The 17,334-nt window shown below is 42.5% G+C and overlaps 2 protein-coding genes across 3 annotated transcripts in view; one reads left to right on the top strand and one right to left on the bottom strand.

Annotated features, from left to right (window-relative positions):
* Positions 1-3,108, bottom strand: part of MCM8 (minichromosome maintenance 8 homologous recombination repair factor) — a 35,582-nt gene extending 32,474 nt beyond the window's left edge. The window contains exons 1-3 of one of the 2 annotated variants that reach the window (XM_081033232.1): positions 2,765-3,108; positions 1,004-1,147; positions 640-723 (exon numbers count right to left, since the gene is read on the bottom strand). In XM_081033232.1, the coding sequence (XP_080889358.1) occupies positions 640-723; positions 1,004-1,142 (223 nt within the window). In that variant the 5' untranslated portion in view covers positions 1,143-1,147; positions 2,765-3,108. Of the gene's footprint in view, positions 1-639; positions 724-1,003; positions 1,148-2,537 lie in introns of both variants that reach the window. The other variant, XM_081033231.1, reaches the window with a different exon arrangement.
* Positions 3,109-3,216: 108 nt separating this feature from the next.
* Positions 3,217-16,230, top strand: TRMT6 (tRNA methyltransferase 6 non-catalytic subunit). The gene is made up of 11 exons (XM_081033233.1): positions 3,217-3,496; positions 6,941-7,068; positions 9,355-9,464; positions 10,012-10,103; positions 10,228-10,311; positions 10,579-10,703; positions 11,440-11,798; positions 12,183-12,268; positions 12,899-13,001; positions 13,104-13,190; positions 14,552-16,230. The coding sequence occupies exons 1-11, from the start codon at positions 3,369-3,371 to the stop codon at positions 14,741-14,743; spliced, it is 1,494 nt and encodes a 497-aa protein (XP_080889359.1). The 5' UTR covers positions 3,217-3,368; the 3' UTR covers positions 14,744-16,230.
* The last annotated feature ends 1,104 nt before the right edge of the window (positions 16,231-17,334 follow it).

Here is a 17,334-nt window from a genome sequence, read left to right as displayed (position 1 = left end):
ACTTAATTTAGGTTCTGCCAATTGGAGACACCTTAAAGACTGATAGGTGGCAGGAAATAAGAAAGGAATTTATTCTTGTTTCCAGTTCTTTTCAGCATCTCTTTAGCTGCAGAGGACAACTACAGTTCCAGCTTCCAGTTCCAAGCACCAACACTGCTTTCCTTCCACCAGAGTTAGGAGCTTAATTTGCTTTCGTAGTCCAAATACAGCTTTACAGCATGCCCTTCAGGGGTCAAAGCAAGAGGTATGCTGTGGCCCACTCCTTTGAATTCCTAGGTTCTGGTAACCTCAGAACTTTTTAGTTTTGTTTCCTCAGTCATAAGAATGGTTGCCGCTTCCTAAAGTTACTACTATCTGGGGGCTTACCTCAATGTTCCCTTTTTGCTCTTTTAGTCTTCCATCTATATATCCAAATCCCTATATTAAATCCCCTTTTTGAAATACCTACTGTGTTTTCTGTTCTCCTGACTGATACAAAACCTAAACATAATGGTATTAAAACATAAACATGATTTAACTGTTTTGGCGAACTAATATTAAAGAGGGTATATATCAGTAAGCAAATGAATATGAGATGTAGCACCCAAAGACAAGTTAAGAAATGGTAATTTATGGTACTTTGTGCATTTTTTATTCTACCTTCAGAAAGATAAAGCTTCCAGCCTTTGTATGGTATGAATTGATCCAATGTTGATTGTAGTAGCAAAGACTGTGAGGTTTGTTCTGAAAACAAAACAGAATACTAGGTTAGTAGAAATGGAGCAAACATTTTCTCCCTTATTTGCTTCTCCTTCCAACAATAAGAACTTGACATGTTAATAGAGTATCTAAACTATAGGCTTTGGTAAGAAGTTTGGATATCAACATTCAAATACTACTTTAAGGGGTTACATCAATAAAAGACAGATTGAAATTTAAGTTAAACTGCTTTGTATGCATGCCAGGCACGAACAGATTCATTCATGAAGGAAAAAAAAATTGAACAATCATTGACCTCCCCTACCAGAAGTATGCTTTCCCGTGGTTTCAAGTCTGTGTCCTCTTTCTCTCCATTTTTCAGAGAAGCTCCCACCACCTCTTCCTCTTTTCCATCTTTGAAATCTTCCTCGTCCAAATCCTCTACCTCTATATTCCCCATTCATGTCTTCTAAAAGATAGAGATTAGGAAAGTCTTCATCAAAACTATAGGGGAAATAGTGCTCCTAAAAATGTATTAACATAGTAAATAAGTGAAAATTAACACATTCTAGTTTGAGACAGGCATGCAACATGGCACACCATGGTATAAGCCCATTTCTTTTCTAATCTGCAGTTACTCTTCCAAACTCCATCTCTTTTTAAGGTATACCACAGATATTTAACCAAGTATACTGGATGCTCATGAGATAAAAATAAGAAGAGGTACTGTACCTGTTTTCAAGGAGCTCCCACAATAGAAATGAAAACAAAACAGGAAATTAACTCTGAGATAACTTGTTTGTAGTGTTTTGAGACTTACAGGGCAGCACTGGCTGAACATAATCCTGACCGGTGAGACGTTAGGAATACATCATTGTAGCTCCTTCTATATCGTCAATCCTGCAGTGTCTTACCCACTTTAATCACGGATACCAGGGCATTCTCACATAGGCATCTAAGGTGGACCTTTCTGGGGAAGCACAGGAGTGGGACAGGGTACATACATACATGTTTCAATCTTTCAACCAGAGTTCAGAACTGTCTTATAAAGACAATGGAAGCAAGACCAATTCTAGGTCAGTATTGACTAGATGGTTTTTGGTAATTTTTAGATAAATTTGTTGAACTACAATACTTTTTTGGAAAGCATATCCATATGCGTTAATGTGTTGTAATTACAATCTTTTTTGCTAATTATCCTTTCACAATGTCTCTATTTTGTTACGTTTTTATTAAAGCCAAACCCATAAAGAGTTAGTTCCTGGCTGAGTATCAATAAAAACTACAAGTGACCTTTAAAAATCGGTTTTAAAATAATTCATACAGGTGGGGCACAGGGCATTTTTAGGGGAGTGACACCATTCTGTATGATTCTGTAACGGTGGACATATGACATCATGCACTTGTCAAAACTCATGGAACGATACAACACAAAGAGTGAACCCTTTGTAAACTATGGACTTCGGCTAATAACAACGTATTCATGGAATTTGGTCCATCGACTGCAACAAATGCATCACACTCATGCAAGATGCAAACAGGGGGATCTGGAGGCGGGAGGAGAGAAAAGAACATGTATGGGAACGCTGTGTACCTTGTGCAATTTTTCAGTAAACCTAACATTGTTCTTAAGAAAGTCTATTTTCAAAAGCAGGCCCTATCCGAAAGAAAATAAGAATACGTCCCTATATTGTAGTGCAATTCGTTCCAAGAGAATGTATTCCAATGTCTGTTTAAAGGGATTTAAGTAAGAAACAAGTTAACCACTATACAAGTTCACGATATTAGGGCAAGCCAGGACCTCGACAACCACCGACAGCACATGACGCGTTAAGAAACCAATGCCCAGGGAAACTGACCAAGACCAAAGCTGATCGGTGGCAGCACTCATTTCAACACCGCGTCTTCACCCTCGCAGGCTGAAGCGCTCCTTCCACAACGCCACGTGCCCTCTTCCCCGAACGAGGTAACAGGGCGAGAACAGCGAGGAAAACTCCAACGCACGTGCAAGAGGTAGGACTGGGGAAGGAGCAAAGGCGCCGCCGGGAGGCCCGCTGGGCTCCGTTAAACACCCTACCCCACTTACGTCTCCTCAGGCTAAGTTCTGACTGGCAAAGGGCTGCCGTCCCAAAGCTTTCCTAGTTCACGCCCGGCCGGCTCTCCCTTCAGCCCGGGGAAAACACGGCGGGACGGAGAGGAGACTGCGAGGCGCGAGGTCCTGACCAAGTCCCACGTTTCTCTTCAGCTGAAGCTCTCTGACGTCCCCGCGCACGGCCACCTCTAATCTGTTCGAGCGGCTCGGGGACCTCAATTCATCCATCCATCCACGCCCGTAAGACTCCCGGGAAGGTGTAGTGCCTCAAGCTGAAGCCCAGTTTTCTTCCAAGTTCTTTTTTGGCGCCGCTGTGACGCAACTTCCGGTCATGCCACAGGAGAAGGGAGGGGCGGGACGGAATACAGCCAATCAAGGAGTTCGACCAGACGGAAAGCGTCAGGCTCCTGGGGGCCGTCCAGAGGGGCGGACCGGAAAGCGGAAGTGGCGCTCGGCACGTGGGGGCGGTGCCGAACGCAGGGTTCTCGGTCCCCTTGGATCGTGGGAAGTGAGGCTGGCGGCAGCCGTGGTGGAGGGCGAGGAGCAGGGAGCGGGAGGCTGGGAAGACGCCGCAAAGCGCGGAGACCCGCTGAGCGACATGGAGGGCTCAGGGGAGCAGCCGGGCCCACAGCCACCGAATCCCGGGGACAACCGCATCCGCGACGGCGACTTCGTGGTGCTGAAACGGGAAGACGTGTTCAAAGCAGTGCAAGTCCAGCGGAGAAAGTAAGTCAGGTCGCTGGCTTTAGGGATCCCCCGCCCCTTTCTTCTAGATAACCGTCCCTCCCAGTCTCCCCACAGAATCCTCCCACCAGGGTCCCATTCTTGGCTCTCTGGCTCCCCAGGCTCCTCTCAGATCTTCCCGCCAAGGCCTCTCCCCCCAGGATCCCATTCTCGGCCCTCCTGTCTTTCTACAGAGCCCTCCTTCCATGGTCTCATAGCTGGCCCTCTGCCCCCAGCTTCCGTCTCAGCCTTTCCCCAGAGCCCCTTTCCCGTTCTTGGCCCTCGGCAGCCCGGGTGCCCACCCACCCCCCGTCCTGGACTTCTTCCCCTAGGTTCTCGAGATCTCGCCTGTTTTCTCACGGAACCCACCCTTCCCTCTCTGATCTCATCCTTACCTCTCAGAGTCACTCCCCCAACCCCCCCACCCGATTTTTCCCCAAATCCCTCAGCCGGGGTCAATCCCACAAAAAATGACACCTCCCCAACCCTGTCTGGTCTTCTGGGTTCTTCTCTCTACCCAAATGGGACTACCGGTCGGCCCAGAGTAACGTTAGGAAACGACTTCCCGTAGAATGTGGGATGGCTCTAGAGGTCCCTCATTTCACCCCAGGGGATGCGAAGTTTGGAAAAGCTGACTCGCTCCAAGCAGTTTGCTCAAGGTCTCAGAACTTGAAATTAGGTTTGGTTTGTGAACCTGCTGATTAGTCATCGCTCTGGTTGAGTATTTAAAGAAGTGGCAATTTTGAACTTTCTGGCAGGGGTGGTGAGGTTGCTCAGTCCTAATTGTTTGTTCATGGCGAAAATGTATTGGGATGTTTTGGTTAGTTATCTGAAAAGGACAACCAAGCGGTTTTTTTTTGAATTGGGTTATTATAGTACTTTTGACAAAAAGTAAGTTGTTTGAATGCAATCTCAGGAGAACCGCTTTCTGCAGACCATAAGGCCAGGTATTGCGAGACTTGGAATTTGTCATAAGTGCTCACGTCAGATGAATTATTTTACTTCTTTGTGAATCATACTGTGGACTGGTATTTAAAGCGAAACAGGTGTCATTAGAAAATAGTCTAGTAACCGTCCCCAAAGCTCCAAACTGATGCCAACTAAGCTTTTTTGCATTAGCACCAATCTGTTAAAGAAAAAAAGTAGAAGGGGGGAAGGATTTCTTTTAATTTTGAAATGTAATATGTGCACAGGCTTTTAAGCATTTTAAAATTTCAACACTCATTTTAAATACTCATTTTGGTGGTTGAAATCAGAGAAATTTTATAACTATCCCACATCAGTAGTATATTTTGTATTCTTGAAACCAATACTTTTTACTTTTCAGAATTTCTGGTTAGAAATGTGTGCCTGCACCCAAGTACGTAAGTTCTAGAAAATGCCAATAATAATTACTTAAACTTTTTCATTGAAGTATAACTGCATCATAATTCTTAGGTTAAAAGTTCAATGAATGATCTCCAAGTTTTACAATGGTATAATGAACTGTCATTATACAGGTGAAACTTTGGTTTTTTTCTTTCTTTCCTTTCTGCAACTATCCTGTTAAGTCGCCCAATTTTGAGTTTGGTTGCTTGAATGTACTTCTTAATAATACGCTCTTCTAGACAAGAGGTTTTTCATTACCAAGGAAATAGTCAGCAACATCTCTGTTTATAAAAAGTACTCTTTAGACTGTTTTGTGTGTGTGTGTGTTTTAATTTGGAAATGCTTTTTGTCATTTTCTTCTTGGCAGAAGCCACAGAATTAATTTACATTTTATTTAGAAAATGGCTTTCTGAGCTCAGCTAAATCCTAGGCCAGACTCTCTCTTCATTCTTCCCTCAGGACTGCACTTATCTGATTGGGCAGAAGCTATCTGGCTTTAGGAGAAGGAGACTGCACATCCCACTCTTTCCCAGTGAAGATATGGCTCCACATCCCTCTGACTGGGCCCTGCTTTCCTAACGAGGGTAGTGACCTCCTGTCAGGCTGATCAGTTTGGGTGACACACCCTCCTTTGCACATCAGACCAGCTGCCAGAGGGGTGAACCCAACCTAGCTCAGACCCAGGATTTCATTAGCTCTGGGGGGTGCTCAAAGAATGAGGGTGGTTGTGGGGGAGGTGTACATCTGGGCTGACCTGACCTGAGTTTCAACTTCTCTGCCAGGGTTCATGTCAGCAAATGTTTTGAGTGTCTGTTATGTGTTTAGTAACTGAGGACCCAGCAAAGAAGAGAATTGGTCTTATCTGGATCACTGATGATCTCGCAGACATTCATTCAGATGGTTCAAGTGAGGAGATTTAGTGAAGATGTGACACATACACGTACAGAGGGGTGGCAAGGTTTAGTACACCAGTAGAGACTTGTGATGCTCCCAGGGTCTAACAACGGTGGAAAGCCTTTGGGAGGAGACCATGGTGTTGTGGTCTGTGCATTCTGTCATGCTCAGCCTCCAGGGGCACAGATAAAGGAGAGAAGGTGTGGGTTGGGGCACAAAGGAAATGCCAGGATTCAGGTTTCTGTTGACATGAACCATGTCCTGAAGCTAGGCAGGGCTTCCTGAAATTCACTGGTCTTTGCTGAGTAGACGGTGGGATATAGTGGAAACAACCAGGCTTTGGGGTCAGGCAGACTTGTATCTGAATCCCATCTCCCACTTTGTAACTTAATCTTGGACAAGACCCTTTTTCCTGAGCCTTAGCTTGCTCATCTGGAAAGGGTTATGTCCCAAGATTAGTGTGGGAACTAAATTTAAAAATATGAAGCGTCTAGCACATACTGCTTAACCTCAAATCAAGATGTTAGTTTTCTTCTTTTGAAAGGGAAGGTTTGTGTTTTTCTGGGATGTCCCTTTTAAATTGTAATAAAATAACAACCTGGGTAATAAGAAAAATAAAAATTGCCTGGTCCTCAGGAGAACACTGTCAGTGTTAGGCATCATTTCCAAATGTGTAGATTGTCAATAATGTTTATTTGTACATATAATTTGCTTTTACTAGACAATTTTCAAAGAAAATGGCCAGATAGGCCAGGGAATTTGTTCCCCAATGATTGTTCAGTTTTGAGGTTTTCTTGTGTAAGTTGCAAGGGTTGTCACAGTGTGTGTCCATTAGCCTGACAATCTTGGCTAATCTTTATGCTATTCCAGAAGTCTGCAAAGCCTGTGAGTTTGGACGTCCTGTCAGACATTGCAAATTGGAGTCAGACCAATGCCTCAGAAGAGGAATGTCTTCTGTTCTTGTTTCTCATTCCAAATTCAGTGTTTTTGTGGCTTCTCTATTAATTTTATGTTTCTGCCCCAACCAGATTCTCTCTAGTGCATTTGTCAGTTCATGTTCAGAGGTAATACTGCTGATCATCCTTTGTGAGCCCAGTTTTGTGGAGCCCAGTTTTGAAATAAAAGTGAACATATCTTTCCTAGACTGAATACAAATCAGCTCATTGATTGCATTTTCTTCCCCAGAAAAGTAACTTTTGAAAAACAGTGGTTCTATCTGGATAACGTCATTGGCCATAGTTATGGAACCACATTTGAGGTGACCAGTGGAGGAAGTCTTCAGCCGAAAAAGAAGAAGGAAGAGCCTACTTCAGGTACGCTATTTTGGATATATGAGATAGATGGCTCTTAGAGCTGGCTAGTCAGAAACCTGTCAGCCCCACTTAATTCTAAAGTGCTAGCCCAGACTATTTCTAAAGAAATCTGAACTCATAATCTAAGAACCAGCTTGATAGGATGAAGCAGGGTCTTCCTTTGGCTTTGAGATACCTGAATTCTGGCTCCAGCTCATCATTAACTGGCTCTCTGACCTTGGGCCGTAAGCCCTTGCCACTTCAGTGTAGGAGCAGGTGCAGAGCACTTGCAGTGCCCAGAAGTTAAGTAACAGCCGAGAGGTAGTTAGCATATAAGGTAGAGGCTATGACGTCTGGCTCTGAATTCAGCTGACTAGGGTTTAAGTTTTAGCTTCATTACTTGCCTTGTAACCTTGGGCAAGTTATTTGGTTTCTCTAAATCTTACATCCTCCTCTGTAAAATGGAGCCGTAAACAAAGTTCATGCCTACGCTATAGCAAATGTTCAGTCATATGCCACATAGGAAGTAACAGTGCCTTGCCCGTAGTAAGGCCCCATAATTTTAGCCATCATTATTAACTGAAATTAAATACTTAAGTATTTGTTAAAATAAATGTACTCAAAATATTGTATTAATAAAAACTGTGTAAATAATTATTTAAAAAATACGATTAAAGTTGTAGTTCAAACCAGTTAATTAAATACTTTTAAATCAACATCTATATTTTTGTTAAACACCAAATCTGTTCCAGGCATGATTAAGCACTGCGATTATAGCAGTTCAGGAGGTAGCTTATCTCATAAAATTCATTTAGCAGTGGGGAAACACCAAAAATAATCACATAGACAAGCAAACAGCATAATTTCAGGTGGTGACATGTGCTTTGAAGATGACAAAGCAGGAAGGTGTACTGGATGTTAATTTGATGAGGTGAGACTTGGTGGAGACGATGAGCTCAGCCCTGAGTGATGGAAGGCTCTAGCCACTCAGATCTGTCATAAGAACATTCCAGGCAGAAGGAGCAGCAAGTGCCAACGCCCTGCAGTGAGACGGCGCTTGGGATGTTTAAGAAACAGGAAGGACGGCACTGTGGCTGAGTATAGGGGTCAAGAACGAGGCCAGACCTGCTGGAGCTGCCCAGACACCTTGAGTACCCAGGACAGAACTCAGTACACTCCAGGCACTGGAGCCTGGTCGGGGTGCTCGAACAGCAGAATGGACACTTCTGACAGCTTTCTGAGGGCCTGCCTCCCGTGGCAAGATGAGGAGGGCCATGTCCTGCTCTGTGGCTTGGTTGCACGCTGGGCCCTGGTTCTCTCCCAGCACTTTCGGTATTTGAGCACAGAATAGGGAAGATTCTGCTCTGTTGCTGCAGCAGGGCCTGTGGCTACTGTAGTGACGGGACAGCTGTGTCACATGGGGCTGGGCATTGACTGGTTACGACGTTTACATGCGATTGTCCAGCAAACTTTCATCGGTTGCAACTCACTATTGCAAGTTAGCCTGATGTACCTGGGGCAAGGTTTACTTTGCTGAATGTAGTTGGTATTCTAATGTGCAAGTGAATTTTCTACACAATGTGTACGTGCACCTCTGGGTTTTAGCAGTAATTCACTTCTGTACCCAAACGTGGGCATGTGCGGGCACCCAGTCAGTGTCTGCTAGGTCATACGCTGTGGCGAGCAGGCCCTGTGGATTCCGTGGCTGTCTGGTGCCTGCATGATGTACATTTTGATATCTCCATTGTCAAATATTCATTCATTTAAGTGCTTCCAGGAAAAACAATTCATGTAATCCAGGCTCTAAATTTTGTTTAATAAGGAGTGTGTTTAACACTTGAAAACAAAAATCAGCTTGTTTTGTATATAAGAGGTTTGTTTTTTTTTTCTTTTTTAATGCTAATAAAGCAAGCACTGCTTATGGGGGGGGAAAAGGAAGAAATGAGGCCAGAAAAGGTAGCCAGGGGGCCAGATCATATACAAACTTGTAGGTTATCTTTGGAATGTATTTTAGTTACAAGAAGCTGCAGTGTGGTTTTGGTGCGTTGGAATAAATGGGCCAATTTGCATTTTAAAGAGAGAACTCTGGTGTCCAGGTGGATTGTAAGGGGGCAAGAGTGGGAGCAGGAAGATGAGTTTGAGTCTTCGAGTAGTTGTGGCCAGAAAGGATAGTGGGCTGGGGGGGAGCAGGGAACTGGAAGGCCAAATTTGAGTGGCTGATGGGCTGACTGTGGCATGAACTTAAAAGAAGAAAGATTTTAAAATAATATCAGATCATAAATGTCATAAAGCAATTTCCTTCCTTAGAGACCAAAGAAGCGGGCACTGATAATCGAAATATAGTTGATGATGGGAAATCTCAGAAACTTACTCAAGATGACATAAAAGCTTTAAAGGACAAGGGCATTAAAGGAGAGGTAATATTCAAAGGATATTGTGTTCTGTTTTTGTTTGGTATTTAGGGAATTGCTTGGTTTTTAAGCAGACTTGATGTAAGGTAAATTGTAAAAATGCTGTGTACTCCTGTTAGATATAGAGCTTGAAATGTACATGCAATTCAGTATATCAGAAATTTCATTTCTTACATGCAGGGATATAAGTGAATAACATTACTAATGATGGCAAAGGACAATTTAATAACTTAGTGATCTCAGAGCTTAACTTTGTTTTTCTCAGTAATGTTTTCAGCCAGGGTCTTCAAGAATGAGAGGTTCCTTTACCTCTCTTCTTTCTGTATTGTATGCCTCTGTTCTTTTATTTTGGTTTAAATGGAGCTATAAAGCACTTGCATTTTAATACAAATTCTAGATAGAGTAAAAAAATACAAAGTTTACCCACTTGGACTTCTGTGGAAAAGGGACTGGAGAATCAAACCTTTGAATACATTCTGGGGTAAGAAACCTTGAAGTGATCTGTTCTGTGAAAACAAAGTTTCAGGAAATCTCCTTGCTCCTTTTCTTATAGGAAATAGTTCAGCAGTTGATTGAAAATAGTACAACATTCCGAGACAAGACAGAATTTGCTCAAGATAAATATATAAAAAAGAAGAAAAAGAAGTAAGTTTTTGTTGGGAAAGGAAGGAAACATTAAGTCTTTTTGTAGATTTGTAAAATATGTTATTAAAAATAAAACATTTTTAAACTTTTTAAAAAATTGATGTTCTGTTTTTCCTTCCCTTAGATATGAAGCCATCGTTACTGTTGTGAAACCATCCACCCGCATCCTTTCAATTATGTATTATGCCAGAGAACCTGGAAAAATTAAGTACGCTTTGTTTCCTTTCAAAAGTATAATTGGGGGGAAATACAGCTTTAAGAAAGTCATGATTTTAAGTAAAATGAAAAAACTTGCTCACCTACATAAAGTATCCTCCTACCACATAAATTGTAAGTCCTTTTTACTGTTGCCTCCAAAACAATCAATAATCTTATCAACGTAAATTTTTATGAAACAAACAAAACTTGAAAAATGACAATTAAAATAACAGTTTTTGCCTAATTAAAAGTGAATGAATCATTCTTTTTTCCTTAGCCACATGAGATATGATACACTAGCCCAGATGTTGACATTGGGAAATATTCGTGCTGGCAATAAAATGATTGTAATGGAAACGTGTGCAGGCCTGGTGCTGGGTGCAATGATGGAACGAATGGGAGGTAAGATTTAACATTTTCAAGTTCCTGAAAACCCCACCACGATTAGAGTAGAGGGGTCTAGAAAATTCAAACTCATGGAAAGTGAGGTTGAATTACTCTGAGGTTAATGAAACGACTTGGGCTGGCCACTGATGCAGTCCCCAGGACCTTCCTGCACAGCCCACATCTGCCAGCCTGCATTGCATTTGGAATCCCCAGATGACATTGTCTTTTCTAGCTTCACTACGTATCAGTGGGGATAGTTCTGAAGCCTGTGGCTAGGAACTGGCTTGGACCTCCACGACAGTGATTTCAGTAAACTCCTGGATAACTGGTGCTCATATTGCTGGCCTGAATTGAGTGGGAAGAGTACAACATAGCCTGATTTGCCTGCCCTTTCTCTGACCCCGTAGAAGATAAGATCTGTTCACTGCCCTTTTTCAGGACTGGATGGTGGGGGGGAGCTAAGCACTCGTCACCAATCATGCGACATCCACATTTGCATGATCCCAGGGTTTTACTGTAGTGTCAAATGGGGATTAGCTTCTTTAAAACTTCCTGTTTCTCTGTTTTGGAATTACATGACATCCACTGGGAATATTCATAGGCTCCAAACTGACCCCCAGAGAAGCTGTATCACCCTTCAAACTGAACAGCGTAGAGAGACCTTCAGTCTTCTTACTGTGGAGGACCCTGAGTGTTGGCATAGTCTTGAGTCACCTTCAGTGGGAGATGTTTGTTTCTTTTATCTGTTCAGGTTTTGGCTCCATTATTCAGCTGTACCCTGGAGGTGGACCAGTTCGGGCAGCAACAACCTGTTTTGGATTTCCCAAATCTTTCCTCAGTAGTCTTTATGAATTCCCCCTCAACAAAGTGGACAGTCTTCTAAATGGAACATTTTCTGCCGAGATGTTATCTTCAGAGCCAAAAGACAGTGCTTTGGCTGAAGAAAGGAATGGCACACTGGAGGAAAAACAGACTTCAGAACAAGAGAACGAAAACAGCATGGCAGAGGCCCCAGGGAGCAATCACCCCAAAGAACAAGAAACAATGGAAATTGTCTCTCAAGATCAAGAATATAAGGAGGCTAAAGAGAGAGGAAGCAAAAAGGATTATGTAAGAATGTTAAAGAGTCCCCACTGCCTTCATAATATTCCCCTCAGGACCGCAGTTATTTAAGCGCTGAGATTTGGCTTTGGAACATCAGTTCCCCAAAATAATAAATATCAAACCAGATGGAGAAAGAGTGTGTGTGTGGGTGCACACACGTGTGATACTCTCTTTGGGGTGAAGCTTCAGGCTACAGAAGCATTGCATATAGGCAGCTAATGATGGCTTTATACCATACGGGCTTGTGTTTTCAACTCCCTTATAAATGACCTCCTTCTGTTGCTTTAGCCTAAGCTGATAAATATTGTTGAAATGTTTTGATAGACCAGGGTTCCCATAAGCCTGACTGAATGGCCTCAGTATGTTGGTTTCTTATTTTTCTTCTTGAAGATTCAGGAAAAGCAGAGGAGACAAGAAGAGCAAAGGAAAAGACATTTAGAGGCTGCTGCTCTGCTGAGTGAGAGAAACGCGGATGGGTGCGTTGATGATAATACAGGAGACATCTTGGTACTCATGGGCTCTGCTTCAAACAGATTAGCATTCTCTGCTTGTCTGCTTTGATAATGGTGGGAGCAGAGATGATGATTCTGTCTTGGGTTTTTAAAGAAAGGAGACTGCATCTGGCAGAGGTGGGAAATTGTGCTGGTTTCAGAGTTTTAAAAGAACTTTGAAATTTCTCCAATGATAGTGCATCAGACAGGGCTGTGTAGTCCTACTTGGTGTAGGTGGGGTGGGGGCATTCAACTTGACGTGATACTGGCTACTGGTGAGGGCTAAAGAAATCTGACAAGGAGAGAGATTCAGATACCCACAAAGCCAGCATCACAATGTTGGGATTTGTTTCCATGTGGTTTTCTTTTTTTAAATCAAGAATGTGAATCACTACTTATAGTTGCCAAGCACCATGACAGCTTATAATCCAATTTGTGTTTCCTAGAAAGTAATAGCTCATGATTTTATTGTTTGGAATTTCTGGAATGTTGTATTTAAAGCTCTTCCTCGTGTGAGTCGTGCAAATAAATACATGATCATTTTAAATGCATTTTAAAACCTGTGCTCCATTTTGGGGGCATAGAGAAATAATATGTCCAACATTTTTCTTGCAGTTTAATTGTAGCAAGTCGTTTTCATCCCACTCCACTGCTGTTGACTTTGCTGAACTTCGTGGCCCCTTCAAGGCCGTTTGTGGTCTACTGTCAGTATAAAGAGGTAATAGTTAAACGAATAGATGGGAATTTTTGCATCCAAATGTTGATTCTCATATTGTGGACCTAGAAGTAATTCTTAACAGAACTCTGTTTATACACTCAGCCTCTGTTGGAATGCTACACAAAACTGCGGGAAAGAGGAGGGGTCATCAACCTCAGGGTATCTGAAACCTGGCTCAGAAATTACCAGGTATGTGTTCTTACAGCCAAACCCAGGAGCTGCTCTCCTGGGTGGCTGGTTCCTTGCAGGAGTGCCAGAATGTGTTAAAACAGACATCCCTGTTTGTGTCTACAAAGATGAAACAGTCTCCCACCTGTAACTCAGAAAGTGCCCTGACCTTTCCTGACCCGTTATTCTCATGTCAGGATCTATTACTCTGTAACTCCAGTCCAGAGACATTTAAAATGCAAACAGTTATGCTTGTATTTACCCAAGGCCTCAAGATCACTGTGGAGGGAATAACTGATCATAGCCAAATTCCCAAGCCAAGAGAAGGACCCTTTCCTCTCTACTGGGATGTCTTTGCAGCAAGTTTTCAGGACGAATTGGTGTGCTCCATGTCAGTTCAGGTCCTCTGGAAAGCGTTACGTCAAGATGGAATTAGAAGTATAAGAGATTTATCGGGGCACATTCCTTTGAAAGATAAGGGAGGAGGGAGCAGGATTACCTAGGCAGGGAGAGCCATCAGACCGTGAGGCAGGTCTGCTGCCTATGAAACAGGAAGAAGGAAGGGGAATGGGGGGGAAGGCCTGCAGTGCTGCTCTGAGGAAGTCTCAGCCAGGATGATGGGGATCCCCAGTGCAAAGATTGGCCATTAAAGGAGCCCTGTGTTGGGCAGAAATGGTGCAGGCCTGGTTGCTATGCTCAGTTATCAACATGGAGCAGCCTATGGCCGCCGTGGGAGTGAACGCTACAGTGGATCCCAAAGGAGCAGCTACCAGAGCCTTTCTGCTACTTGAACTCCTCGCCACCAGTTTCCTCTTGACGATCTAAGGGAGCACCTCCATGGTTGCCACAGGCCCTGCCCTGCTGCTTGGACATCTTATTTAATCCAGGGCACTCTATAGCCCTGGACGACCCTGCCTTTCATGGCTGTCGTCTTATTTAGCTATGGTAACAGGAAAGAAGCAGTCTTGTCAGTCAGTAGGACAGTAGGAAAGGGAGGCTCTGGGTGTATGTCCCGTAGCTGCATCTCCATGGACCCACGCTCCACTGTTTGCCATGAAGCATCCTGGAGCCAAGAGGAAGAAAGCTATGTACAGGCCCAGAGCACTACAGAAACCATTTGCCCATTTGCCACAAGAAACTTGCTTCAGGTTTGAGAGAAACAGCTTCAGTTTCGTTTTTCAAAAGAAAAGCACTTAAACCAATTTCTATACTCTTACCTGAACTATCGTGTGAAGGAAGGAAGGAAGGAACTTAGAAGTTGGTTCATTTCAATCTTCAAGAGAATCTGTGTCATTGAAATTCTGATTTCTAGTGTGTATATTGTTAGCATATACTTTACCTGCTGAGGAAAATATGAGTGTCTGTCTTTCTGTCTTGATTAGGTTTTGCCAGATCGAAGTCATCCCAAACTACTGATGAGCGGAGGTGGGGGGTACCTTCTCTCAGGCTTCACCGTTACCATGGACAACCTTAAAGAAGACCCCAGTCTCAACTCCAACTCGAGCACTTTAGAATTACACAAGACTGAAGAGCCAGCAGCTAAAAAACGGAAATGCCCAGAGTCTGACTCTTAACCTTTCAAAGTTGCTTTGATTTTTGCTCTCAGGCATTATACAGTTAGTAATTAAACTTTAAATGTCATTACTAGTTGTTTTTCCATATCCTAAGAATAAGATTGTGTCTATACACCTGTTCTTGGGAAAGACAAGTAAGCCTTTGTTCACCTCTGACCAGATGGGTTTGGTCTGTCAAAACCTCGAGCCAAAATAGCCAAGCCTGGAGTATGCAGTGGACTGATATATGGCCAATTCTGTTTATTTTACAAAAATCCTTTAAGTACTTTTTGTACTCTGTGCAAATATCTTGAGAATTTAGACATCCTAAAAATATATTTATACCAGACTTTGTTTCTACGTTCAGCTAAGTGGAATGACACCATATAGCTAAAACTTGGTGGGTACTACAAGGAAGGAATTTGTGGAAGAAATTTCCTCTGTTCTTTCCACTCTCTTCAACCTAAGCAATACAGATGTGTGAGATTTACAGTACCAAAAATGTCTGCTCTGTACCCTGCAGTGGAATAAACTTTTAAAATCCTAGATTTTATTATTTTAATAGTTCACAGCCTAGGAAAGTTTTGAATATTTATTTTACTTCTTCTTTTGTCAATAGAAAGGTATAGTAGGGTACTTTTTTGCATTAATTGACCAATCCCCTCCATCTTTGTTCCAAGTAATGGGACTAGAATTTTTTGTGTACTATCCAATTAAAAGAAACAAAAGGTTTTTTCCCTCCCCAGAGTCTTACGGAGATAGGTAGATATATATACACATATATGTGTACAGTAAGTCCTCACTTAATGTTGTCATTAAGGTTCTGTGACTTTAAGCAAAATGACATAACAAAATCAATTTTACCATAGGCTAGTTCATATAAACAAGAGTTAAATTCCTATGGCATCTCATCAACATTGTGACAAAACGACATTAAACAAAACGGTTTCATTCGAGGATCTGCTCTAATGGATGTTGGTATATACACACGCGCGCGCACACACACACACGCATATATATTTATACACGCACATGCACACGCAGACAGAATGCACTATCTCCATGAACTATGATAAAGTTTAGTGCAGGGCTTAGGCCGGTTCTCATTGCATTAGTGTCACTCCTTGTCAAATGTATTTTAAAGTGCCTTTTTTTGGTGATTATTAATGCTGGTTTGTTGAACTCTGGCATGATTAGGTGGTTAGCCTTTCTAAGCACTGAAAAGAATCAAATTCTTTGGTCATTTACTGCAGCCAGGAGAAGTGTTTAGAGGGAGCCACGGCTCTCGTCCGTTTGAGTCAGTCTTGCTCACTGAACACGCTCATCATGTGTGTTGTCACGTTGTTATAGAATAGATGCAGATCACCCAGCAAGGAGCATCTCAGAAAAAAAGAAATTGCTTTTTCCTAATAGCATGTACTATTCTGATAATGGTCAGTGTGATTACCAAAAAGTAACAGTTTTGATTTTTCTCAATTGCTTTTAGAGAATAAAAGTGTTTCCTACTATGATCCGTCTGACTGACATTAATAATGCCATCAGTGACGCCACATTCACTGGCTTTCAGTTGATGTGACACATGGTCTGTGTCAGAAAACATGCCTTGATTGACACCTCACTGAACATGTCCTTGTAAACAGTTGTCACCCACAAACAACCAGTCATATTTGGTCAAAGGAGCATGTTACAGACTGGATTCAGTGGTGGCCGGTCTCCATGGTCACTTATTAGAAGCACCTCCTACTTGTGACTCAACCAATGTCCAAGTCCCATCTCACTGCATTCACTCTGGGGGTCTGCACTACTGAGGCCGCGTGGACTCATCTCACACACCAGCAGCAAAAACCAACCTTAAAAAAGTTATTTTTCTCTCATGCATATAACTTCATCTTTGAGTACTAAGGCTTTAGTGTGCACCAGGATCCCCTGGAGGGCTTACTAAGCACAGATTGTTGGGCCTCCACCCCAGTTTCCGACTCGGTCTGGAATGAGGCATTTCTGACAAGTTCCCAGGTGATGCTGGCACTTCTGGCCCAGGAACCACTCCTTGAGAAACACTCTTGTTTGTACCCACATCATGAGTGCAGCTAGTAAATACACAATGTGCACTGTTCGTAAAGTGGATGTCCACCTTTGGAGCAGATGAATGGATAACTCTATGATTCTGGATATCCAGCCACCAGGATAGTTATGTGAGAGAGCATTTTAATGAGTGCCAATCAAAAAGTAAAGACAATCACTTTGTAAAATCCATATTCTCCACTGGATTAGGATATTGGAAATGCATAGATGAGCCAATTAGAGGATTTCTTATCTTAGAGGTACACTAAAATTGGATGAAGCAAGTCTTGTTTTGTTTTTGGTTTTATTGCGTTATAACTGGCATAACATTGTGTAAGTTTAAGGTATAAGTCAACATGTTCATTTGGTACAATTACATATTGCAAAAGGATCACCACCACAGCATTAGCTAAGACCTCGATCCCATCACAATTCCCATTTCTTTTTTGTGGTGAGAACATTTAAGATTTACTCTCTTAGTAACTTTCAAATAAATATAACAGTAGTGTTAACTATAGTTACTATGCTGTACGTTAGATCCTCTGAATTTA

This window comes from Rhinolophus hipposideros, assembly GCF_964194185.1.
Source record: "Rhinolophus hipposideros genome assembly, chromosome: 22".
NCBI classification, from domain to species: Eukaryota; Metazoa; Chordata; class Mammalia; order Chiroptera; family Rhinolophidae; genus Rhinolophus; species Rhinolophus hipposideros.
Note: the sequence above shows the minus strand (reverse complement) of the source record. Positions and strands in the feature narration are given on the sequence as shown.